Source organism: Pelophylax lessonae (assembly GCF_965119305.1).
Source record: "Pelophylax lessonae genome assembly, chromosome: 7".
Classification (NCBI taxonomy): Eukaryota; Metazoa; Chordata; class Amphibia; order Anura; family Ranidae; genus Pelophylax; species Pelophylax lessonae.
The window spans coordinates 271,717,284-271,736,099 of NC_138774.1; the positions used below are offsets into that span (position 1 = coordinate 271,717,284).

The 18,816-nt window shown below is 44.5% G+C and overlaps 1 protein-coding gene across 1 annotated transcript in view; it reads left to right on the top strand.

Moving 5' to 3' along the window:
• PTGES2 (prostaglandin E synthase 2) overlaps window positions 1–7,454 on the top strand; it is a 36,900-nt gene extending 29,446 nt beyond the window's left edge. The window contains exons 5-7 of the mRNA XM_082263936.1: window positions 1,595–1,795; window positions 5,904–6,021; window positions 7,126–7,454. Of these exons, the coding sequence (XP_082120062.1) occupies window positions 1,595–1,795; window positions 5,904–6,021; window positions 7,126–7,254 (448 nt within the window). The 3' untranslated portion in view covers window positions 7,255–7,454. The remainder of the gene's footprint in view (window positions 1–1,594; window positions 1,796–5,903; window positions 6,022–7,125) is intronic.
• The last annotated feature ends 11,362 nt before the right edge of the window (window positions 7,455–18,816 follow it).

Consider the following 18,816-nt stretch of genomic DNA (forward strand, 5'->3'; position numbering starts at 1 on the left):
TCTGGCCTTCAGATATGAAAGGCAGAGTGATTTAACACCTGTTTAGATTTGTCATCCATATGATGAAATGAAAAGTATGCCTTTTGCAATAAACTTTGCATAAAATAATTAGTTTGCATTTAAACGCGACAGCAGCGCCATTGACTCCCTCTGCTGTCAAATAAAGTCAGTTAGCCAAACAGGAGCCAAACGGCAGCTCCTTGTGTCCATTCAGACATTCAGCTTGGCTCGGGTTCCCCCATACCAAGCTGCTTGCTGTGGGGGCACCCAACAGGAGGGAGGAGCCAGGAGCACCGAAGAGTGACCCGAGAAGAGGATCTGGGCCACTCTGTGCAAAACCAACTGCACAGAGCAGGTAAGTATAACGTGTTTGTTATTTAAAAAGAAAAAAAAAATGAGACTTTACAATCACTCTAATGTTTTAAAAGTTGAATACAATTATATTGTTTAGGTTTGTTTTTTTAGTATTTATACTAGTTGTAGTAGCATTCAAAATATTGTTTGTTTTAATTACTCATAGCTGAAATAGCCAGTTTTAATGGGCAGTTTAGTATTGTATATTTCCAGCACCTAGGTTTCCATTCTGCCCCCCACCCCCTCCTCCTGTGGACATTACAAGGAATGCTACTAGAATGTGAAACGGGGTTACATCAGAGGGCTGACATTTCCTTTACAGCAACAGGAATCTGACACTGATGAGATAAGGGAGTAGAGCCAGGAGCTCCTCCTGAGAGATCGGATTTATGCTCCAACCGATCCTCTTTTAGAGCTATTACTACTAAAGTGCAACATAAAATGGATGGAAATTCCAACTAGTTTCCTATCACAGATATGTCCGAATGGATCAAGGCATCCAAACGGCAACATTTTGGACCATGAAATAATCAAAACATCGGCAGAAGGTTACCCTGAGCCCCCGTTCACATGCAAGCGATCCGACTTCAGGTGGCGACCTCCGAGGTCGCGGTGCGAGCAGCGCGCCGCGACCTCGGAGAGGCCGGCACGGACTTCATAACATTGAAGTCTATGGCGGTCGCCTCCTGGTCGCCCCAAAGAAGCTCCGGACCCTTTTTCTAAGTCGGAGTGACTTGTGTCGCTCCTATTAGAACGGGTCCGCAGCTTCCCTATGGGAGGCGACCTGTCAGGCGACCAGGTCGCCCTAGTGTGAACCGAGACTGAAGCACATGGTTCTTTTTTTTAAAACCAAAAGTGGCTGATAGTGCCTGAAAGTTTCTTTGTTAGGGTTTGTTCTGAAAAATGTTACCAAATACACCAGAATGACCTCAGTATTTGCAGTAACAAAGTAAACCACAAACTATTATATATATTTTCTTAAATACTTGACTTGGAGAGGAACGCATTCTCTCCTAGACCCGAATGTAAAAATCAAACATTTGCTATGCTAAATGGAACATACAGTTCATGTAGTACCCTGACAGGTCACCGTGTATTTCCGGGTATCTGAGGGTGCCTACAGTCTCATAGCTGTAAATCTGTTGTGTGAGATCTAAAGCAGTGCTGCCTCTGTCTGCTAGTCTCAGGAGATGTTGACAGAGTGCATGGTAAAAGATCGATCTTTTTTTTATCTTTACAGGGAAGAGATGAAATGGCGGCGATGGGTCGATAGCTGGCTGGTTCACCTAATTTCACCAAATGTTTACCGCACCCCAGAAGAAGCACTTGCATCGTTTGACTACATTGTACGTGAAGGGAACTTTGGCTCTGTGGAAGGTGCTTTTGCTAAATATGTGGGAGCGGCAGCCATGTTTTTCATTGGCAAGAGGCTGAAAAAGAGGTCTGTGAATCTTAGTGTTCTTCTTTTTTCATTTTTGTCTGTGTCCTTCCTCTATGCACTGGGCTTGAAATGAAAACGTAACTAAAGGGACTACATTTTTTATTTTTTTTTAAACTCTTTTTATTAAAGAAGTATTCATGGTTACAGTAAACATGATGCTCAACGTGAGCGCATTAAAAGTAAGGTACGATACAGTACAGAAAAAAGACTTTTAAGTCCATGTCAAGTATATAGCATTCCACACTTTACAATATTGATGTATATACAAGCCAGTAGATGGAACCAGCATCCGTAGGTCCTCTAAATATAATCATTAGACCTAAAGTTAAAGAGGGAGTAAATTGACTTCCAAAAAAAATCCAAAACATTCACTGCTGGTTCACATTAGTGCGATCTCATGTGCGGTGCAAATTTCAGCCATACAGTTTGAATGGCTGAATTCGCACTGCAATCGCACCTAACACTCACAGGACCCTTTTTTTGGTCTGCAGCAGAATCGGATTGCATGGTGGTTCACACCAGTGCGATCCGATTCTGTGCGAACTTGCAGATCGCACTGCGATATGCGATCTCAACTGGAGGTGTCGTTAACTTTTAATTGACACCCCCTGCGTATCGCATATAGCAGTGTGAACTGCCAGGGGTGTGCGGATGCAATGCGGGAACATGCTGCATATTCACAGCGTTCCCACATCGCACAAATGTGAACCGGGACTTAGTGGCATCTTTATGTATTAGAAACCGTGAGAGGTGAGGAACACCATTTATCCCAGACTTTATTGAAAAGGACTACATTTTACGTCGTCTTGAATGACCTAGGACCCACGCAGGCATCTTCCAGGGTGCCGGGCATCGGGCATCTTCGCTGGCCATCACGGTGCATGTGCAGAGACTATGCAAGCTGAGCAGCTCCGTTAACAGGCCACAAAACACTGCAAGCAGACAGATAGGTGTATTTTATTGCAGAAGAGACATATCTTCTGTGATAATAGTCTGCTTGCAGTCTTTTGTTAAATGCCTTCAGTTTGGCTTTAACTGACAATCCTATAAATGAATCACAGCAGCCAAAAGGCATAATGAGCTAATATGAGATGCTAAGGCGGCTGACATCTTCCCTGGTGTTTTTTCCGGGTTCGCGGGCTGGAAGTAGCGAACCCGGAAAGTGGAAGGAAGCTGCAATGACGTCACCCCCGCGCATTCGAATGGAGGCGGCTGTTTACGGGACTCTTGGCGGTCGGCATGGTAAGCAAGTTTAGGATATGGAGAACATTAAAAAAGAAAAAAAGGATGGGGCTTTGTAAAGGCCAGTGGAGAGAGGAGGATCACATTTAGGATATGTTCACAGTACCTACAGGTAAGCCTTATTATAGGCTTACCTGTAGGTACAAGTAAAAAAAGAGAAATTACTTCATCTTTAAAGTGATAATAAAGCCTTCTTTTTTTTTTTTTTTTTTTTTTTTTTTTTTTATATATTTTTAAATAACAATCATGTTCTACTTGCCTGCTCTGTGCAGTGGTTTTGCATAAAGCAGCCCAGATCGTCCTCTTCTTCGGGATCCATGCTGGCACTCCTGGTTCCTCCCTCCTGCCAGGTGCCCCCACATAAAACAGGTTGCTGTGGGGGCACTCAAGCAGGTGCACTCCCAAGCCGCAGCTCTGTGTGTCCATTCACACACACAGCCGTGGCTTGGCCTCACCCCTCTGTCTCCTGCTGGCTCACTGGCTGTGATTGGCAGCAGTGGGAGCCAATGGCTCCTGCTGCTGCCAAATTCCAATCAGGAGTGCAAGGCTCTTGTGGACATCGCTGGATCGACAGGGGGCTCAGGTAAGCATTAGGGGGATACAACGAAGGTGATTACCGCTACAGATAGAGCCACTGCATAATACCTCTTGTCAAAATGGAGTGATGAACAACTGTTTGTTGGATAACAGAGTGAGCTAATAGCAAAATGATGTGGGACTTAGATTTGGTTTTGCTCCTGTAATATCAGGGGGTTAACTAAATCCTCCCTTGATTGCTTGTGTTGCCCCTTCTGAACCCAATTTGCCATAATGAACTAAACGGGGGGAGATGTCATCCTTTTCTTATATATACCCTGGGTTATGTCATCCACTTTTGTGGCTATGATTAAGCACTGATTTAGGCCCCTTTTCACACAGCTCCGTTCCGTCGATGGAGCCGTTCTGCTCAGTGGGGGATTGATCTGCCGATCCCCGCTGAGCAGGCGGATGACAGCTCCGTCTCCGCTCTGTGTGTGGAGACGGAGGTGTCAGATCCCCACTGTCCTCTATGGGGGAATCGGATGAGAACGGACCACTTGTCCCTTCTCATCCGATCTGCCAGACGGATGGAAAATAGGCTTTCCATCTGTCCGGATTTGACGGACATGATCGGATGTCAGCGGACATGTCTCCGCTGACATCCGCTGCCCCATAGAGATGCATGGGGCATCCGTTCAGATCCGCCTGAAAAGCTGACGTGTGAAAGGGGCCTTAGTGTGAAACATGTCAGCCTTTTTATCCTGTACCCGTGCTGTATGGATTTTTCTTTGAAATAACCAGAGTTAATCAGAGCCTTCCAGACGTCTTCCTTCACTGCTAAGTATTGGGGGGGGGGGCTGCTGCACACAGAATGTTTTCTACCTTCCTGCATAGAATGCATGAAGGTAAAAAAAACCTTGCGCCTTTACAACCACTTTAAGAGCCTGTTTACACCGGGTCTGTTGAGCTACCTTTTTTTTTTTTGCACACCACCAAACATGTATGGTGTAAACAGGGCACATTGGAAAACAATGGTCTTCTATGTGCTTTGTTCATAACCTACATTTGCAGTGGTGTGTAGAAAAATCAGGCTGTTGGTTAGGCAAAACATTTGTAATCACTATTGTCTGGATCCATCAGTATATAGATGGGCTAAGTACATAAACAATGGGCAGGCAGGTGATAAGAGTCAAAGTGGATGATCCGTCCAATGATAAGATCCTATGGTGAGGAACAGTCCAATACTCGGGGCAAGCCCCAGAAACATGTAAAAAAGAAAAGAAGCCGAGGCACCGTCTCAGTATAGACTATATGGCATTTAATAAAAGGCAAAGTGTAAAACAACTCACATTTTGAGTAAATTAAAACGGGCGTATCAGGAACATCCTGCAACCATGAGTCTCTCTGCACTTTTAGTAGGCTGGATGGCTGTGTCGGGTCATTTCTCCTGCTGGAACTGAATGCCAGCTCAGTGTGTAGAACAGGCCTAGGAGAGAGGGCTGTTTGTGTGTAGAAAAGTGCAACTTAATGTACATATCACACACGTGAACAAAAGAGGCAAGACAAATTTTAGTGTGCATAACAGGTTACATAGTTAGTAAGGTTGAAAAAAGAAAGTCCATCCAGTTCAACCTATGATGTGTGTGTGTGCTGTTAACCGTACATTGTATACCCCTGTATGTTGTACATTGTATACCCCTGTATGTTGTACATTGTATACCCCTGTATGTTGTACATTGTATACCCCTGTATGTTGTACATTGTATACCCCTGTATGTTGTGGTCTTTAAGGTGCCCATCTAATAATTTTTTGAAACTATCGATGCTCCCCGCTGATACTACTGCTTGTGGAAGAGAATTCCACATCCTTACTGCTCTTACAGTGAAGAACCCCTTACACACTTTAAGGTTAAACCTCCTTTCCTCTAGTTTTAGTGAGTGGCCACGTGTCTTATTGTATCTCCTTTCACTGAATAGTTTGTTCCTTATGCTAAGGTCGCCAGTACAGTATTTGTACATTGATATCATATCCCCCCTCAATCGTCTCTTCTCCAGAGAGAATAGGTTCAGTGCTTGTAGTCTTTCCTCATAGCTGATGTCCTCCATTCCCCTAATTATTTTTGTTGCCCTTCTCTGGACTCTTTCCAGTTCCAGCACATCCTTCCTGAGGTTAACATTGTATTGCAGGCTAAGAATTTAGTTGTTGATTGATAATTTGGCTTTGTGTATAAAGGTCTCTGTTGTCCTGACTGGAATTAGTAATGCAAACAACTCTTCTTTGAAACATCGTTATATGCAATGCCCTCTGTATCCGTTATACGACTTATACAATTATTTGTCATCACAGGCACAACTTGCAAGACGACGTGCGGCAGGATCTGTACAAAGCGGCTGACACCTGGGTTAAAGCTGTGGGGAAGCACAGAGAGTTCCTGGGTGGCTCAGAGCCGAATCTAGCAGATCTGGTAAGGCTAATCCCTAAGCCCCCCCCCCCCCCCCGCTTCCCTTCCTGCATATGATTTAGACTGAAACTAAGGTTTAAAATATAAATTGCTATTGGTAGAAAAGGCTTTGTAATACAGCGCATGTTGAATGTATGCTTTGCTCATACCCTTGGCATCTATAAAATGCCAATATTGTGAGCCAAGTGCCAGGATAATGTAGCACGAGGGTTCATGCAAAGGAGTTTCATCAGTGGCCGAGGAAAGTGACACCTGCAAAAGTAAACCAAGTCTCACAGGTAGAGCCCTGTAGACGAGGAGGATGGGGATTTTAATGTGCCCAAAGACTAGCAGTTAGATCAGATAAAAATGATAAAAATATATAAATGTAATTACTTATTAAATTAAGATAGTAGAAGTGGGCAAGATGGTAGAAACAGCATATGAAAATACAGTATCTAGAAGGTGTATTGCAGCACATCCTACAATGCGATGGATCGACTCGTTTCACCCATACTTGGGGCTTCCTCAGGATCCAGATGTGTAGCAGGCTTTCTCAAAAAGTATATATACACCCTCAATAAAAATACCAAACTATAATTCATTGGCTATGCCAAAGAACCTACAATGGTATACTCAAATATATGCAAAGCATATATGTGGGAAAAAGGAGTTTGCAGGCCTCAAATATCATCTATGGTTAAAGCTAGATGTCCAATAGAGAGAAAAGCTGGATTTTTGACTTACCGTAAAATCCTTTTCTCTTAAGCTCATTGACAGACGCAGGACCCATATCTTGATACGGATATCAAGATATGAGTCCTGCGTCTGTCAATGAGCTACAGAGAAATATTCATATCATTATAGGGAGGAATCACACTGTTCAGCATCCATGCTGACAGCAAGCTGGCCGAAAATGAAAGATGACACCTGTCTAGGGGAAATAGATGGCAAGCGAGTGTGGCATGATGTAAAAGTTATGCTGTACATACCAGCACATAACAAGTACTTTGCATCTCCGCCCTGCCCTTACCCCCAGTACAGCATTAATTGTATGAACCCAGATGTGTTTCTGGACAATTTTATATCTACGTTTCCATTGATCCTGGGTATTTTACTCTTTCACAGGCTGTATATGGGGTCTTGAGAGTTACGGAGGGATTGAAATCCTTTGATGATATGATGGCAAATACCAAGATTAAACCATGGTACCAAAGAATGACCAGCGCCATACAAGAAAAAGCAGCTTTGCACTGAGAATAAAAACAAGAACGTTCTGATCCGGGAATCAACTGTTCTTCAAGGGCTTTACAAACTGACCAAACCAGAAATTGTGAATTGTGTCTGCTTAGCAGAAACCTTGTGATAAATACAATTTACCTGTTCCGATTGGAACGTAATAATGGTTATAAAATTCTGCAATAAGGTAATATTAGTTCCGCAGGAAATTAATGGTTTTAAAAGTCTATTTGTGCTAAAACCCAGCTATGGGAAATTTTTCAGAGACGTAGTTTGGTATCAGAGAATGCAGCCTAATTCAGAGTCTTATCTCCTCATACAAGTTTCTTGCTTTAAAATATATTTACTTTGTATTTCTTGAGAGATTTCAAGATTGAGAGTTCATATTTAAGGGAAATCTGTAGCGAGAACATATAATGGCTGCCAAGGCCTCTCTTGAAAATTCTAGTTACCTGGCTGTCATGCTGACCAATGAGTTTAATGTATCCCGAGGCCCTGACCCGGTACACGTATGCAGATCAGGAGTTCTGACTTTCCAAGCTGCTTGCTTGTCTTATGTCATTGACTCAGAAAATACTGAAATCAGAGAAAGCCAAACTACTGCCATTCTTAGAAGATCAGATGCATTTGTAGTCGGGTATTTCTGTAAATAAGGTTAACATTTATTAATAATGCTTTAAATTTTGGTATCATTAAAGACTGTTAGATGACATGTGATGTACAGTAAATCCAAAAGTCTCAAGTTCTTCCCACAAATAGCTGACTGCTTTGCTCCCGCAGCAACTCTCTGCCTTATGCAATATCAGGTGAGCTGGGATAACAGTAGCGGATGGGGTAGAGATGTGATGTGGGGCAAAACATGGGCATGACTCTTGGCTTCTTATGAGGGGATTGAGGCACGTTTATATCACGAATGCTTTAACATTTAACTGATTAAAACAATTTTTAAAAATGGATTTCTAATAATCCTAAGAGAGAGCATGGTGTACTTTGTGACTGGCTCACGTTAAAAGGATCTTATCGGGATAGAAATGATAGAAGTCCAAATTGCCGACTTGCTTCTAAAGACTGAAGCTCCAGAGATCTCATCCTAATCCAGGATCCTCCTCCATCATTTTGCATCAGGTATGTGCACATCAGGTGTCCCAGCACATCAGCTGCATGCTTGTCCTAGGCAACTTAAAGAGGAAGTAAACCCTCCTCTGACACTTTTACCTATAGGTGATCCTATGATAAGGCTTACCTATAGGTACTGTAAATATCTCCTGAACATGTACCGTTTAGGAGATATTTACCTTACATGCATCCAGTGACGTCACTGGCGCATGCACTCTGAAGGAACGGCCGCTGGTGCCGTTTCTTCAGAGCCCCGTGCCGTGACCGTCGGCTCCGCGCGTGCGGGAGTGACATCACCGCGGCTCCGGCCAATCAGATGGCCGGATGCCGCGATCCCGGAAGACGGGCGACTGGACATGTCGCCCGTCATACAGCTAAGCGGACGGCACGGCGGGGGCTCGGCCTAAGGTAAGTATTTCATAATGAGCTAGTATGCAATGCATACTAGCTCATTATGTGTTTCTCTTTCAGGTCGAAAAAAAAAAAAATTTCGTATGGATTTACAACCTCTTTAAGGGCTCTTTCACACTATCCATCCGTCGGACGGACTCCGTTTATCTCAGCGGGGGATCGATCCGCCGATCCCCCGCTGAGCAGGAGGATGACAGCTGTTCTCCGCACTGTGGGCGGAGACACGGCTGTCAGTTCCCCATGCATCTCTATGGGGGAATCGGATGGGAACGGACTGTCGGTCCGATCCGCTGGAATAGGGTTTCCATCCGTCCAGATTTGACGGATTGGATGTCAGCGGACATGCCTCCGCTGACATCAGATGTCCCATAGGGATGCATGGGGGGACCGTTCAGATCCGCCAAAAAAACGGACAGGTGGATCTGAACGGTCCGCCTGTGTGAAAGGACCCCAAATCACGAGTAGTGAAAAAAAACGGAAAAGATGACAGCCCTGGAGCAAGCTTCTCCAAAAACAAGATGGCAATGGCAGCTCCAGCATCTCTATCCTGATATGTTCCCTTTCATAAAAAGTAGAGCTTGAATAATTAGAAACTGGTAAAATAGGACTGCCACTCAATCAACCAGTCTGGTTTCTGATTGGCTGTCTTTTTCCCAGTTTAAGTAACAGGTTCAGTCTATTGGAAGCATGAGCCAGTCTACCAATGCAGCCTGTGTGGGGAAAACGTCTGCCTCTGCTGTGAATAGGTAGCCGGTACTGCTGTTATATGCAAGGCCCTATGGCAGAGTGTGTGATCCTTTCCATTTAAAATAAAGCACTTTAGAGAGATGTGACTTTTCTCCGTTACTTCCTAATTTAGGAATAAATTGGAAAAAGGTTCCTGCTGATCCCTTTTACTATTGTTTTGTTTATTTTGGACTGCTGGTCAGTAGATTAAAGATGAGTGGAATAAAGGCCGTCCTTGTTTTCATTTATCCAGATCATGGCAAAGCTACTGGTAGCTGGACACCTTAGCTGGACTTCAACAATTTACACCTACACTGGGGAAAATAAATATTTGATCCCCTGACGATTTTTGTAAGTTTGCCCACTTACAAAGAAATGAATGGTCTATAATTTTATCATGACACTATGACCTCAATGTGCTTCTTGAGCCACTCCTTTTTGCCTTGGTGATTATGTTTTGGGTCGTTGTCATGCTGGAAGACCCATCCATGACCCATCTTCAGTGTTATGGCTGAGGGAAGAAGGTTCTCATCCAAGATTTTACAATACATGGCCCCGTCCATTGGCCCCTCAATGCAGCAAAGTCGGCCTGTACATTTATCAGAGAAACCACCCCAAAGCATAATGTTTCCACTTCATGCTTGAGGTCAGAGGTCTGATTTTTCTCTCCTTTGGGGGCAGAGGTCTGATTTTTCTCTCCTTTGGGGCAGAGGTCTGATTTTTCTCTCCTTTGGGGCAGAGGTCTGATTTTTCTCTCCTTTGGGGGCAGAGGTCTGATTTTTCTCTCCTTTGGGGGCAGAGGTCTGATTTTTCTCTCCTTTGGGGGCAGAGGTCTGATTTTTCTCTCCTTTGGGGCAGAGGTCTGATTTTTCTCTCCTTTGGGGCAGAGGTCTGATTTTTCTCTCCTTTGGGGGCAGAGGTCTGATTTTTCTCTCCTTCGGAGGCAGAGGTCTGATTTTTCTCTCCTTCGGAGGCAGAGGTCTGATTTTTTTCTCCTTCGGGGGCAGAGGTCTGATTTTTTTCTCCTTCGGGGGCAGAGGTCTGATTTTTCTCTCCTTTCAGTTAAGTAACATGTGCAGGTCTGTGACTGGACAGTGAGAGGAATAGCAGCAGACTGATGAGCTCATCTCCCTGTCATTCTGCTATCAGTATGTTCATTGTTCGCATATTGTATAAGCAGTGCTGTACAAATGATTAGGCCTCTTGTGCTGCTTCTTATCCCAATCTGAGCTCTGCTGTTCGATGGACCGCGAGAGGCCAACACCAAGTTCTCTTCAGGTATTTACACTGCTTGCAATTACAGAAAATATATTTAATAATAAATGAATACAGAGATTCATTATTTGTGTCTTTTATATCTTTTGGGAAGTCAGCTTTAAGTTAATGGAGGTGCCTGTGGGTAAAAATGCAGAGGTCTTTTTCCTTTGCTCATTTAGAATGAGGATGAGAGTGTAACAATGATTCCAGAATTCTGCTTGCATGCTTATTAAAACACTGAGCGGCTGAAGGACCCAGTGCATATATCACTTGTCCCCATTTAAATTTGTGCTGTGGTTCCTGATTAGCAGGACCTACCCTGAATGATGTTATTAGGGATATCACAGTGTCCACCTGACTCATCGTAAGAAGCCTAAGGAAGGGTACGTTCACACTGAACACGGGTAGTGCGAGTTTAGCTGAACTTGCACAATTTCAAGCCGGCATTTCAGTGCGAGTTCGGGGACGATTTGAATGACCTCTGTGTGGGTTCATGCACAAATGTCTATTGAAATCGTCACCAAAGTCCCCAAAAGTATTGCAGGGACTACTTTTGGAAATTGGTGCGGCATCGTACCGATTCTGACAGTGGCGTTGCTGGCAATAGGCTGCGATTTAGCATGTGATTTGACATGTCAAATCGTGCCGTTGTAAACAGGGGCAAAAGGTAATTTTGAGTCCAGTCCTCCTTTGTCTACATCTAGACCAGGGGTGAGGAACCTTTTTTCTGCCAAGGGCCATTTGAGTATTTATAAAATCATTCGGGGGCCGTACAAAATTATCAACGTAAAAATGTGCCTGTTATATTTGGTCAAAAATTTAATTAACTGACCCCTAATGTGATGGCTGCAACTGCTTCTCTTTGGTGAGGTGTGTGATGTTAGCTGGTATTGATGATGTTGCTACTCGCAACTGGTTTTCCAGGTTTGCGTCGGTCAGTCTGGAATGCAGTCGACTTTATGGTGGTAAGCTTTGAAAAGAACTGCTGGCGGGTAATGCTGGTGGGTACTGCTGGCTGGTATTGCTGTGGGTACTGCTGGCTGGTACTGTTCTGTAGGTACTGCTGGCTGGTACTGTTCTGTAGGTACTGCTGACTCTGGCTGGTACTGCTGTGGGTACTACTGGCTCTGGCTGCTACTGCTGTGGGTACTGCTGGCTCTGGCTGGTACTGCTGGCTCTGGCTGGTACTGCTGTGTGTTCTGCTGGCTAGCAGCGGCGCCGCACTGGAGGGGAGGAAGAGGCGATGTTTCCTGTATTGGTCACAGGTGGAGTGCATGTGATATCACTCCGCCTGTGACTCACTCAGACTGTCAGAACGGAGCCGGAACTATACGGGAAGCATTGGCTCCATTCTGACAGATCAGCTGAAAGACAGACTCCGCTGCATGGGGGGCCGGACCAAATGACTTCAAGGGCCGCATACGGCCCCCGGGACGTAAGTTCCCCACCCCTGATCTAGACCCTCTAAGCCTCACTAATGGGAATAGCCCACATAGCTGGAAGCAACAACCCTGCTAAGCCCCTAGAGAAGCCATCAGCATGAAAGTGCGCCCCTACTTTTTGATTTAGGGGGATTGTTAATCCATGTGGGTATTCAGTGCATCCCTTAGGTTTTCAGAATAACCCCTTACCTTGGGCATTCTCTTCTGCTACTTGCCCTCTTCTTCCCTGTGCCACTACACAGATCAACAGATCTTCCCCTGCCTTCTTGGGGTCCAGATCTAGGGGCTCAAACTGTGTGTCCATTCTTGGCCTCCACACGCTCCCTTTGAGTAATCTTCTTCCTTTCATCATCATAATTCCCATCTTCAGTGCTACCTAGTACCCACCGGTGTAATTCCTCTCCTTCCTTTAGATTGGCAGTAAACTCCCTTGGCAGATTTTCACCTATAGGTAAGCCGTCACCAGCACATGGACCAGAGACCAAGAACCTGGAAAGAAGACCAGGTAAGGATTTAAGCCTGGTCAGTGGTGACTGCGCACAGCTGGAGGGCTTCGTTTTAAGGTAAGTTTCACATAATGTGATGCATACCTGGCACATAACAATGCTTTGCAGGATACATTTTTTTTTTTTTTTTACTACCACTTTAACCTCCCTGGCGGTATGATTCTTTTGGATTTTAGGTGCTGAAAGCGGTACCATTATTTTGCATGTAATTCTTGTGAATGAGCAGCCCAAACCAACTGTATACATTATATATATATATATATATATATATATACACATAAAAAGTACAGTAAAAATGCAGGAAAGGGCACTGGGGGGCAAACTAATGTGATTTTTTTTTTTTTTATTTTAAATGGTATCAGTGTGTTTGGTGTGTTTTTTAACATTTTGAATTTGCCGCCGGTTCCACCCCCCCCCCCCCCCCCTGTGAACGTCACGTCGCAGGAGACGGAAGCCGGGGCACGGAGACGATCGGGAGGAAGATCCGCCGCGAGACACCGCCAAGACACATCGCTGGATCCCGGTGACAAGGTAAGAAACCTCTCTTACAGGATCCAGCGATGCTTCTGGCGGCTGTGGCTCGGGGTTACTGCTTTTGGCTCTGAAATTTAACCCCGAGCCACGCTCGGGAATACCGCTAAGAAGGTTAAGGGAAAAGGAGCGTCTGTACCATGATCATCTTCTGGCCCTATTTAATGCAATACGAATCACGGGACCCTTTATATCTTGTCCAGCAGTCGAGGAAGAATCTCATCAGAGGCATAAACCAATTTGAATTTAGTCCAAGGGTTCAACAGAGCATCTATGCGGGCTAGAGGATCCCTGGTCTTGGCTACAAATTTGTTGAGGTTGTTGTTGAACCTGAGGCCAGGATGTCCACATCTGGGTTTTCTCCAGATCTCTGGATGCAGTGGCTTTGTTTTTCCAACTGTTTATAAGTTTTAATAAAAACTTAAACTGTTCTTCTGAGGGAACTGGTACAACCAATCATTGTGCCTGAATTTGGTGCAAAGTAGTTATCAAATCTGACTTGTTTGGGTCTGAAACTGGCAGACTTGAAGGAAAAAAAGGGATGAGGGGGCAGGGATGGAACCTCTGTTTTGTACCCCTATGAAATAATAGTTTGGACCCTTAGGTCCTGGATGTCTTGGATCCTGATTGGTACAAACACAGAGGAGGAGTGGAGCACACTTCAGTGTGAAGAGGGCTTCTGGGAAGGTTTGGTGGGCCAGGGCCTGCAATGCAAGGGTGTGTTGACCTTTGACTTTTAGGTTGAAGTCTGTGGAGAATGGATGGATCCTTTTTTCTTTAGGTAGAGGTAGGAGACCTTCGACTTTTTCTTTCTAGAAGTACTTCACTCCCAGTAACTTCCTTAACCACTTAAGCCCCGGAAGATTTTACCCCCTTCCTGACCAGGGCCTATTAAAGTCACTGCGTGACTTTAACGGACAATTGCGCGGTCGTGCGACGCTGTACACAAACTAATTTGACGTCCTTTTTTTCCCCACAAACAGAGCTTTCGTTTGGTAATTGATCACCTGTGCAATTTTTTGATCATACGATATAAACAAAAAAAAAGAGCGACAATTTTGCAAAAATAACAATGTTTTTCACATTTTTTTTATATGAAATTCCCCCCCAAAAAAATGTAAAAATCTAATTTTTTTTAACATTTTAGGCCAATTTGTTTTCTGCTACATATGTTTGGTAAAAAAATCGCAAAAAGTGTATTTTGATTGGTTTGCGCAAAAGTTATTGCGTTTACTAAGGGAAAGATTTTTGTCATTTTTATTGTTTTTTTTTTTTAACGAGTAATGGCGGCGATCTGCGATTTATTTTTTTATTTTTTTTTGCGGGACGGCGACATTGCGGCGGACAGATCGGACCCTTGACTGACATTTTTGACACTTTTGGGGTTACCAGTGACATTACTGCAGTAATCAGTGCTACACGTATGCACTGTTACTGTAAAAATGACACTGGGAGGGAAGGGGTTAACTTTATTAGAGAGGGAGGGGTTAAGTGTGTCCCTAGGGGCGTGCTTCTAACTGTGATTGGATGTGGCTGTGTGTGTAACAGCAGAGATCAACAGTCCTACATAGCAGGATCGTATGATCTGTGCTGTTACACAGGGGAGAATGACAGGCGGCTTTGTTTACACTAGCCGCCTGCCTTTCTCCCTCTCCACCCGATGATTGTGAGTGACCGGTGGACATCGGGTCCGCCGGTCACACACGCGGGCTGCTTAGTGAACGAGCGGGGGTGGGAGCGCGCCTCCGGCGGCGCGCGCTCGCCCTCTATTGGCTCCCAGGCTAGTGACGTACCGATACGTCACTTTGCCTGGGAGGGGCTGACCGCCGCCGTATATAGTCGGGCGGCGGTCGGCAAGTGGTTAAAGAATTTGTCAAAGGATTCCCCAAAAAGGTGTTCACTATCAAAAGATGTGTGAACAAAACAAGAAAGCTGAAGGCATCAGCCATACATGTTCTATGAGAGCAGGGCCTTCAACAGTTCCTGGTCTGTTTATGCATCTTCACAAGTTAGCAAAAGTCTGAACACTGCATCAATCTGTGTGTCCACAGTGGAACGCATTTGGTGTAAAGCCAACGCTTTGTACTTCATGAACTTCAGGGAAAGGAAAATCCTCAGCTACAAAATCCATGCCCTCAGTGCTTTCCTTAATAATATCCCCAAGTAAAGGAGGTTTTGCCTCTGATTTCTGAACAAGGTCAAAGGGAAAAGAGGATGTGTAACTTTCCTGGCCTCTAAAAATCAAAGGTTGTAGAAGTGCCAAGAGTTTTCCCATAGAATTCAGACAAAGTGCCAGAAAAATCTGCTTTTGTCAGAGAGGCCACATGGTCTGTGAGAGAGTCACATGAGGAGAGCGGTGTCAGAATAGGACATTGCTCCGAGATAAGGGAACAGCTATCGCCTAGACTCCAAGAAAAGATCTTTACGGTGAGTACCAAAATTGTATATCCGATTTATATATACTGTGAATTTTCTAGGTTATATTTACAATTAACTTCAGTTTGCTATGGCCTAGGCTCACATTTGCAAATCAGAAGGACTCTTAAAGTGGAGTTCCACCCATTTTCGTAACTTTAGATCTATGTAATCCCCTTTAAAACGACTTTTACCAATGGAAACTTTTTTTTTTTTTTGCTAGTAAATACCTTAATTTCTGCTTTATTCCTCCTCTCCTCACTTCCGGGTCCGATCGGCGATGACGTCATTCGGCGATTCGCAGTGTGTGCTGAGATGTATTCCATTCCAGAAATCTCGCAGTATTACCCAGGAGCTGATCTGTACTGTGTGTATTCAGGCCGTGACCTGCCCCGCCTCCTCTCAGTGAGCTGTACTGTATGCATTGTATTGAGGCCGTGCTCTGCCCCGCCTCCGCCTGCCTCCTCTCAGTGAGCTCAGTGAGGATATAATGCTTTCAGTCCTCGCTCACTGAGAGGAGGCGGGGTGGAGGCGGGGCAGAGAACGGCCTGAATACAATGCATACAGTACAACTCACTGAGAGGAGGCGGGGCAAGTACGGCTCAGTACAGCTCAGCTCCTGGGTAATACTGCGAGATTTCTGGAATGGAATACATCCCAGCACACACTGCGAATCGCCGAATGACGTCATCGCCGATCGGACCCGGAAGTGAGGAGAGGAGGAATAAAGCAGAAAATAAGGTATTTACTAGCAAAAAAAAAAAGTTTCCATTGGTAAAAGCCGTTTTAAAGGGGATTACATAGATCTATGTAATCCAACCTATTAAAAATGGGTGGAACTCCGCTTTAAGTTTGGCCATACACTAATCGAAATTCTTCTGGTTCAGCAGGTACTGGCCGAATTTCGATTGGCGTGTAGCTGTCCCTACTCAATAGAAGTCAGTTCCCCCTTCCTCAATTGGTGTGGATGGAGAAATCTGTTAGGGCTCTTTCAGGTGCTATTTACTGCCCTCTGGAAAGTGATACATGGTGAATTGCTTTTCAGTGGGCAGTATAATAGCACCTGGCCTTTGTTTTTTTTCTGATTACTGTATGGTAATTTTTCATTGGGGGACCATGCTGAAACTACAAGCCAAGAGTTTGGGTTGTGGTTGAGGTGCGGCCCCATTGATCTCAGAGGGGAAATTTGACAGGTGGTGCTGCCTGTCATGCTCTTTAGCCCAAGTTAAAGGATAAGTTCACCCTGAAACTTAAATCCTTGCATCTTTAGGTCTCCACAATCTAACATTAATCTATCTAGCCCTGTAAAGAAGAAATCAGTATACAAACCTTTTTTTAAGCCGATCCGACCCGATCTCCAGCATTGGAAGCTCTGCAGAGGACACGGCCCCTAATGGCTGTGAAATGAATGTGAAGTGACGTCGCCCATAGACTTACTATAGGGCTTCCGTTAATGGATTTGTCCTTTGCACCCGCCTATAAAGCGAAGCCGCGGCTGACAGCTCCACATGGAATCGGGTCGGAGCGGCTTCAAAAAATGTAAGTAAACTGATTTCTTCTTTTACAGGGCTTGATAGTTAAGTGTTTGATCGTGGACATCTATAGATGCAGGGATTGTGTTAGGGTGGACATATCCTTTAAATTGCCCCGGCTGCACTTGGGATAGAGACATTAGGTTTGTTTTGATTTTGGATCATTTGAATAGACCTGAATGAGGGTCCTTACACAGGAGCGGTGCACTCGGCGGACTCTGTTTTTCTCAGCGGTGATTGATCCACCAATCCCCACTGAGCAGGCAGCTGACAGGTCCGTTTACTTTGCAGAGAGGGAGCTGTCAGGGAGATCGGATGAAAACGGACCGCCTGTCCGTTTTCATCCTCCAGACGGATGGAAAATAGGGTTTCCATCCTTCCGGATTTCACTGATCGGATAGCAGCGGGTATCAGCTGAGATGTCTCCGCTGACATCCGCTGCCCCATAGAGGTACATGGAGCATCCCATCAGGTCCACCTGAAAAACTGACAGACGGACCGGATCGGAAAGCCCGCGTGAAAGGGACCTGAAGGGGAAAGGATGGTCACAGGTGAGCTGCATTTTTTACTTCCCATCTCCTCAGGGGCCAGCAATAAAAGTAAAATGATAATTTAAAGCCATTACCTTCATTCCAGGATCCATTTTAGCCAGTGTGTAGCTTTCAGTAAATAATGAATACTGCTCCTCCTAATGTTTACCCCAGAAATATACAACATGGTATTCACATTATCCAGCCAAAGATTTATTAACAAACTTTTATTGCAGTATAATTTGTTTTATTTATTTTTTATACAAAAAATGGATTAATATATATATAGATTAAATTTTTTGCTATAAAAACGGTGAAACGACTCTACAAAAACACACAAAACAGAAACGCTATTTATCCAAAGCTTAATGGAGGGCATCTGGATGTTTTCATTTTGTAATGTACACCTACCCCAGACAACAGTAATGGCAGCCAGATTTGAAGGCTGACCCAAAATTTAGGTTTTAAAGTATAACTAAAGGCAAAACTTTTTTGTTTAGTTTTGAATAGAGTGGAGAGGGATTCGAACATCTGCCAGTTTTTATTGCGGTCTGTGCCCCCAGTTAAGGAGATTCATCCTCTTTATTTGTCCGGTTTACCATTATCATGCAAAAATAAATTACCCAAATTTTGGATTGTCACCAGGAAAGTAATAGAGGGAAAATCCTCCAATGGGTACACTAGTTCTGATTAGTGATCGACCAATATCGTTCTTTCATTACCGATACTTTGGTCAATGCATATCAGTATCAGCCGCTATGGGCCGATATTATCGTACATTTAAGAAAAAAATTTTTTTTTTGACAGGTACTCTTGTGGAGGGATCTGGGGGTCCCAAACCCCTCCTCTGCACTTAAAAGCATTCAAAACGCCAAGTTTGGCTGTTTTGAATGCTGTCATTTTTTTAATCTGGCGCCAGTACCCGGAAGTGGTGTCATAACATCACTTCTGGGTTTTAGCATGGAGACCCGATCAGAGCTGAATGCGGCTTTGATCGGGTCTTCAGCGGCCTTGCAGGCTGGTTGCCCGGGTCTCCCGGTGGGACGGGAGACCCAGGTGAGCCGCGGAGGGCTCCTTGTAATCTCAGCAGCATCGGTTGACATTACAAGGCAGC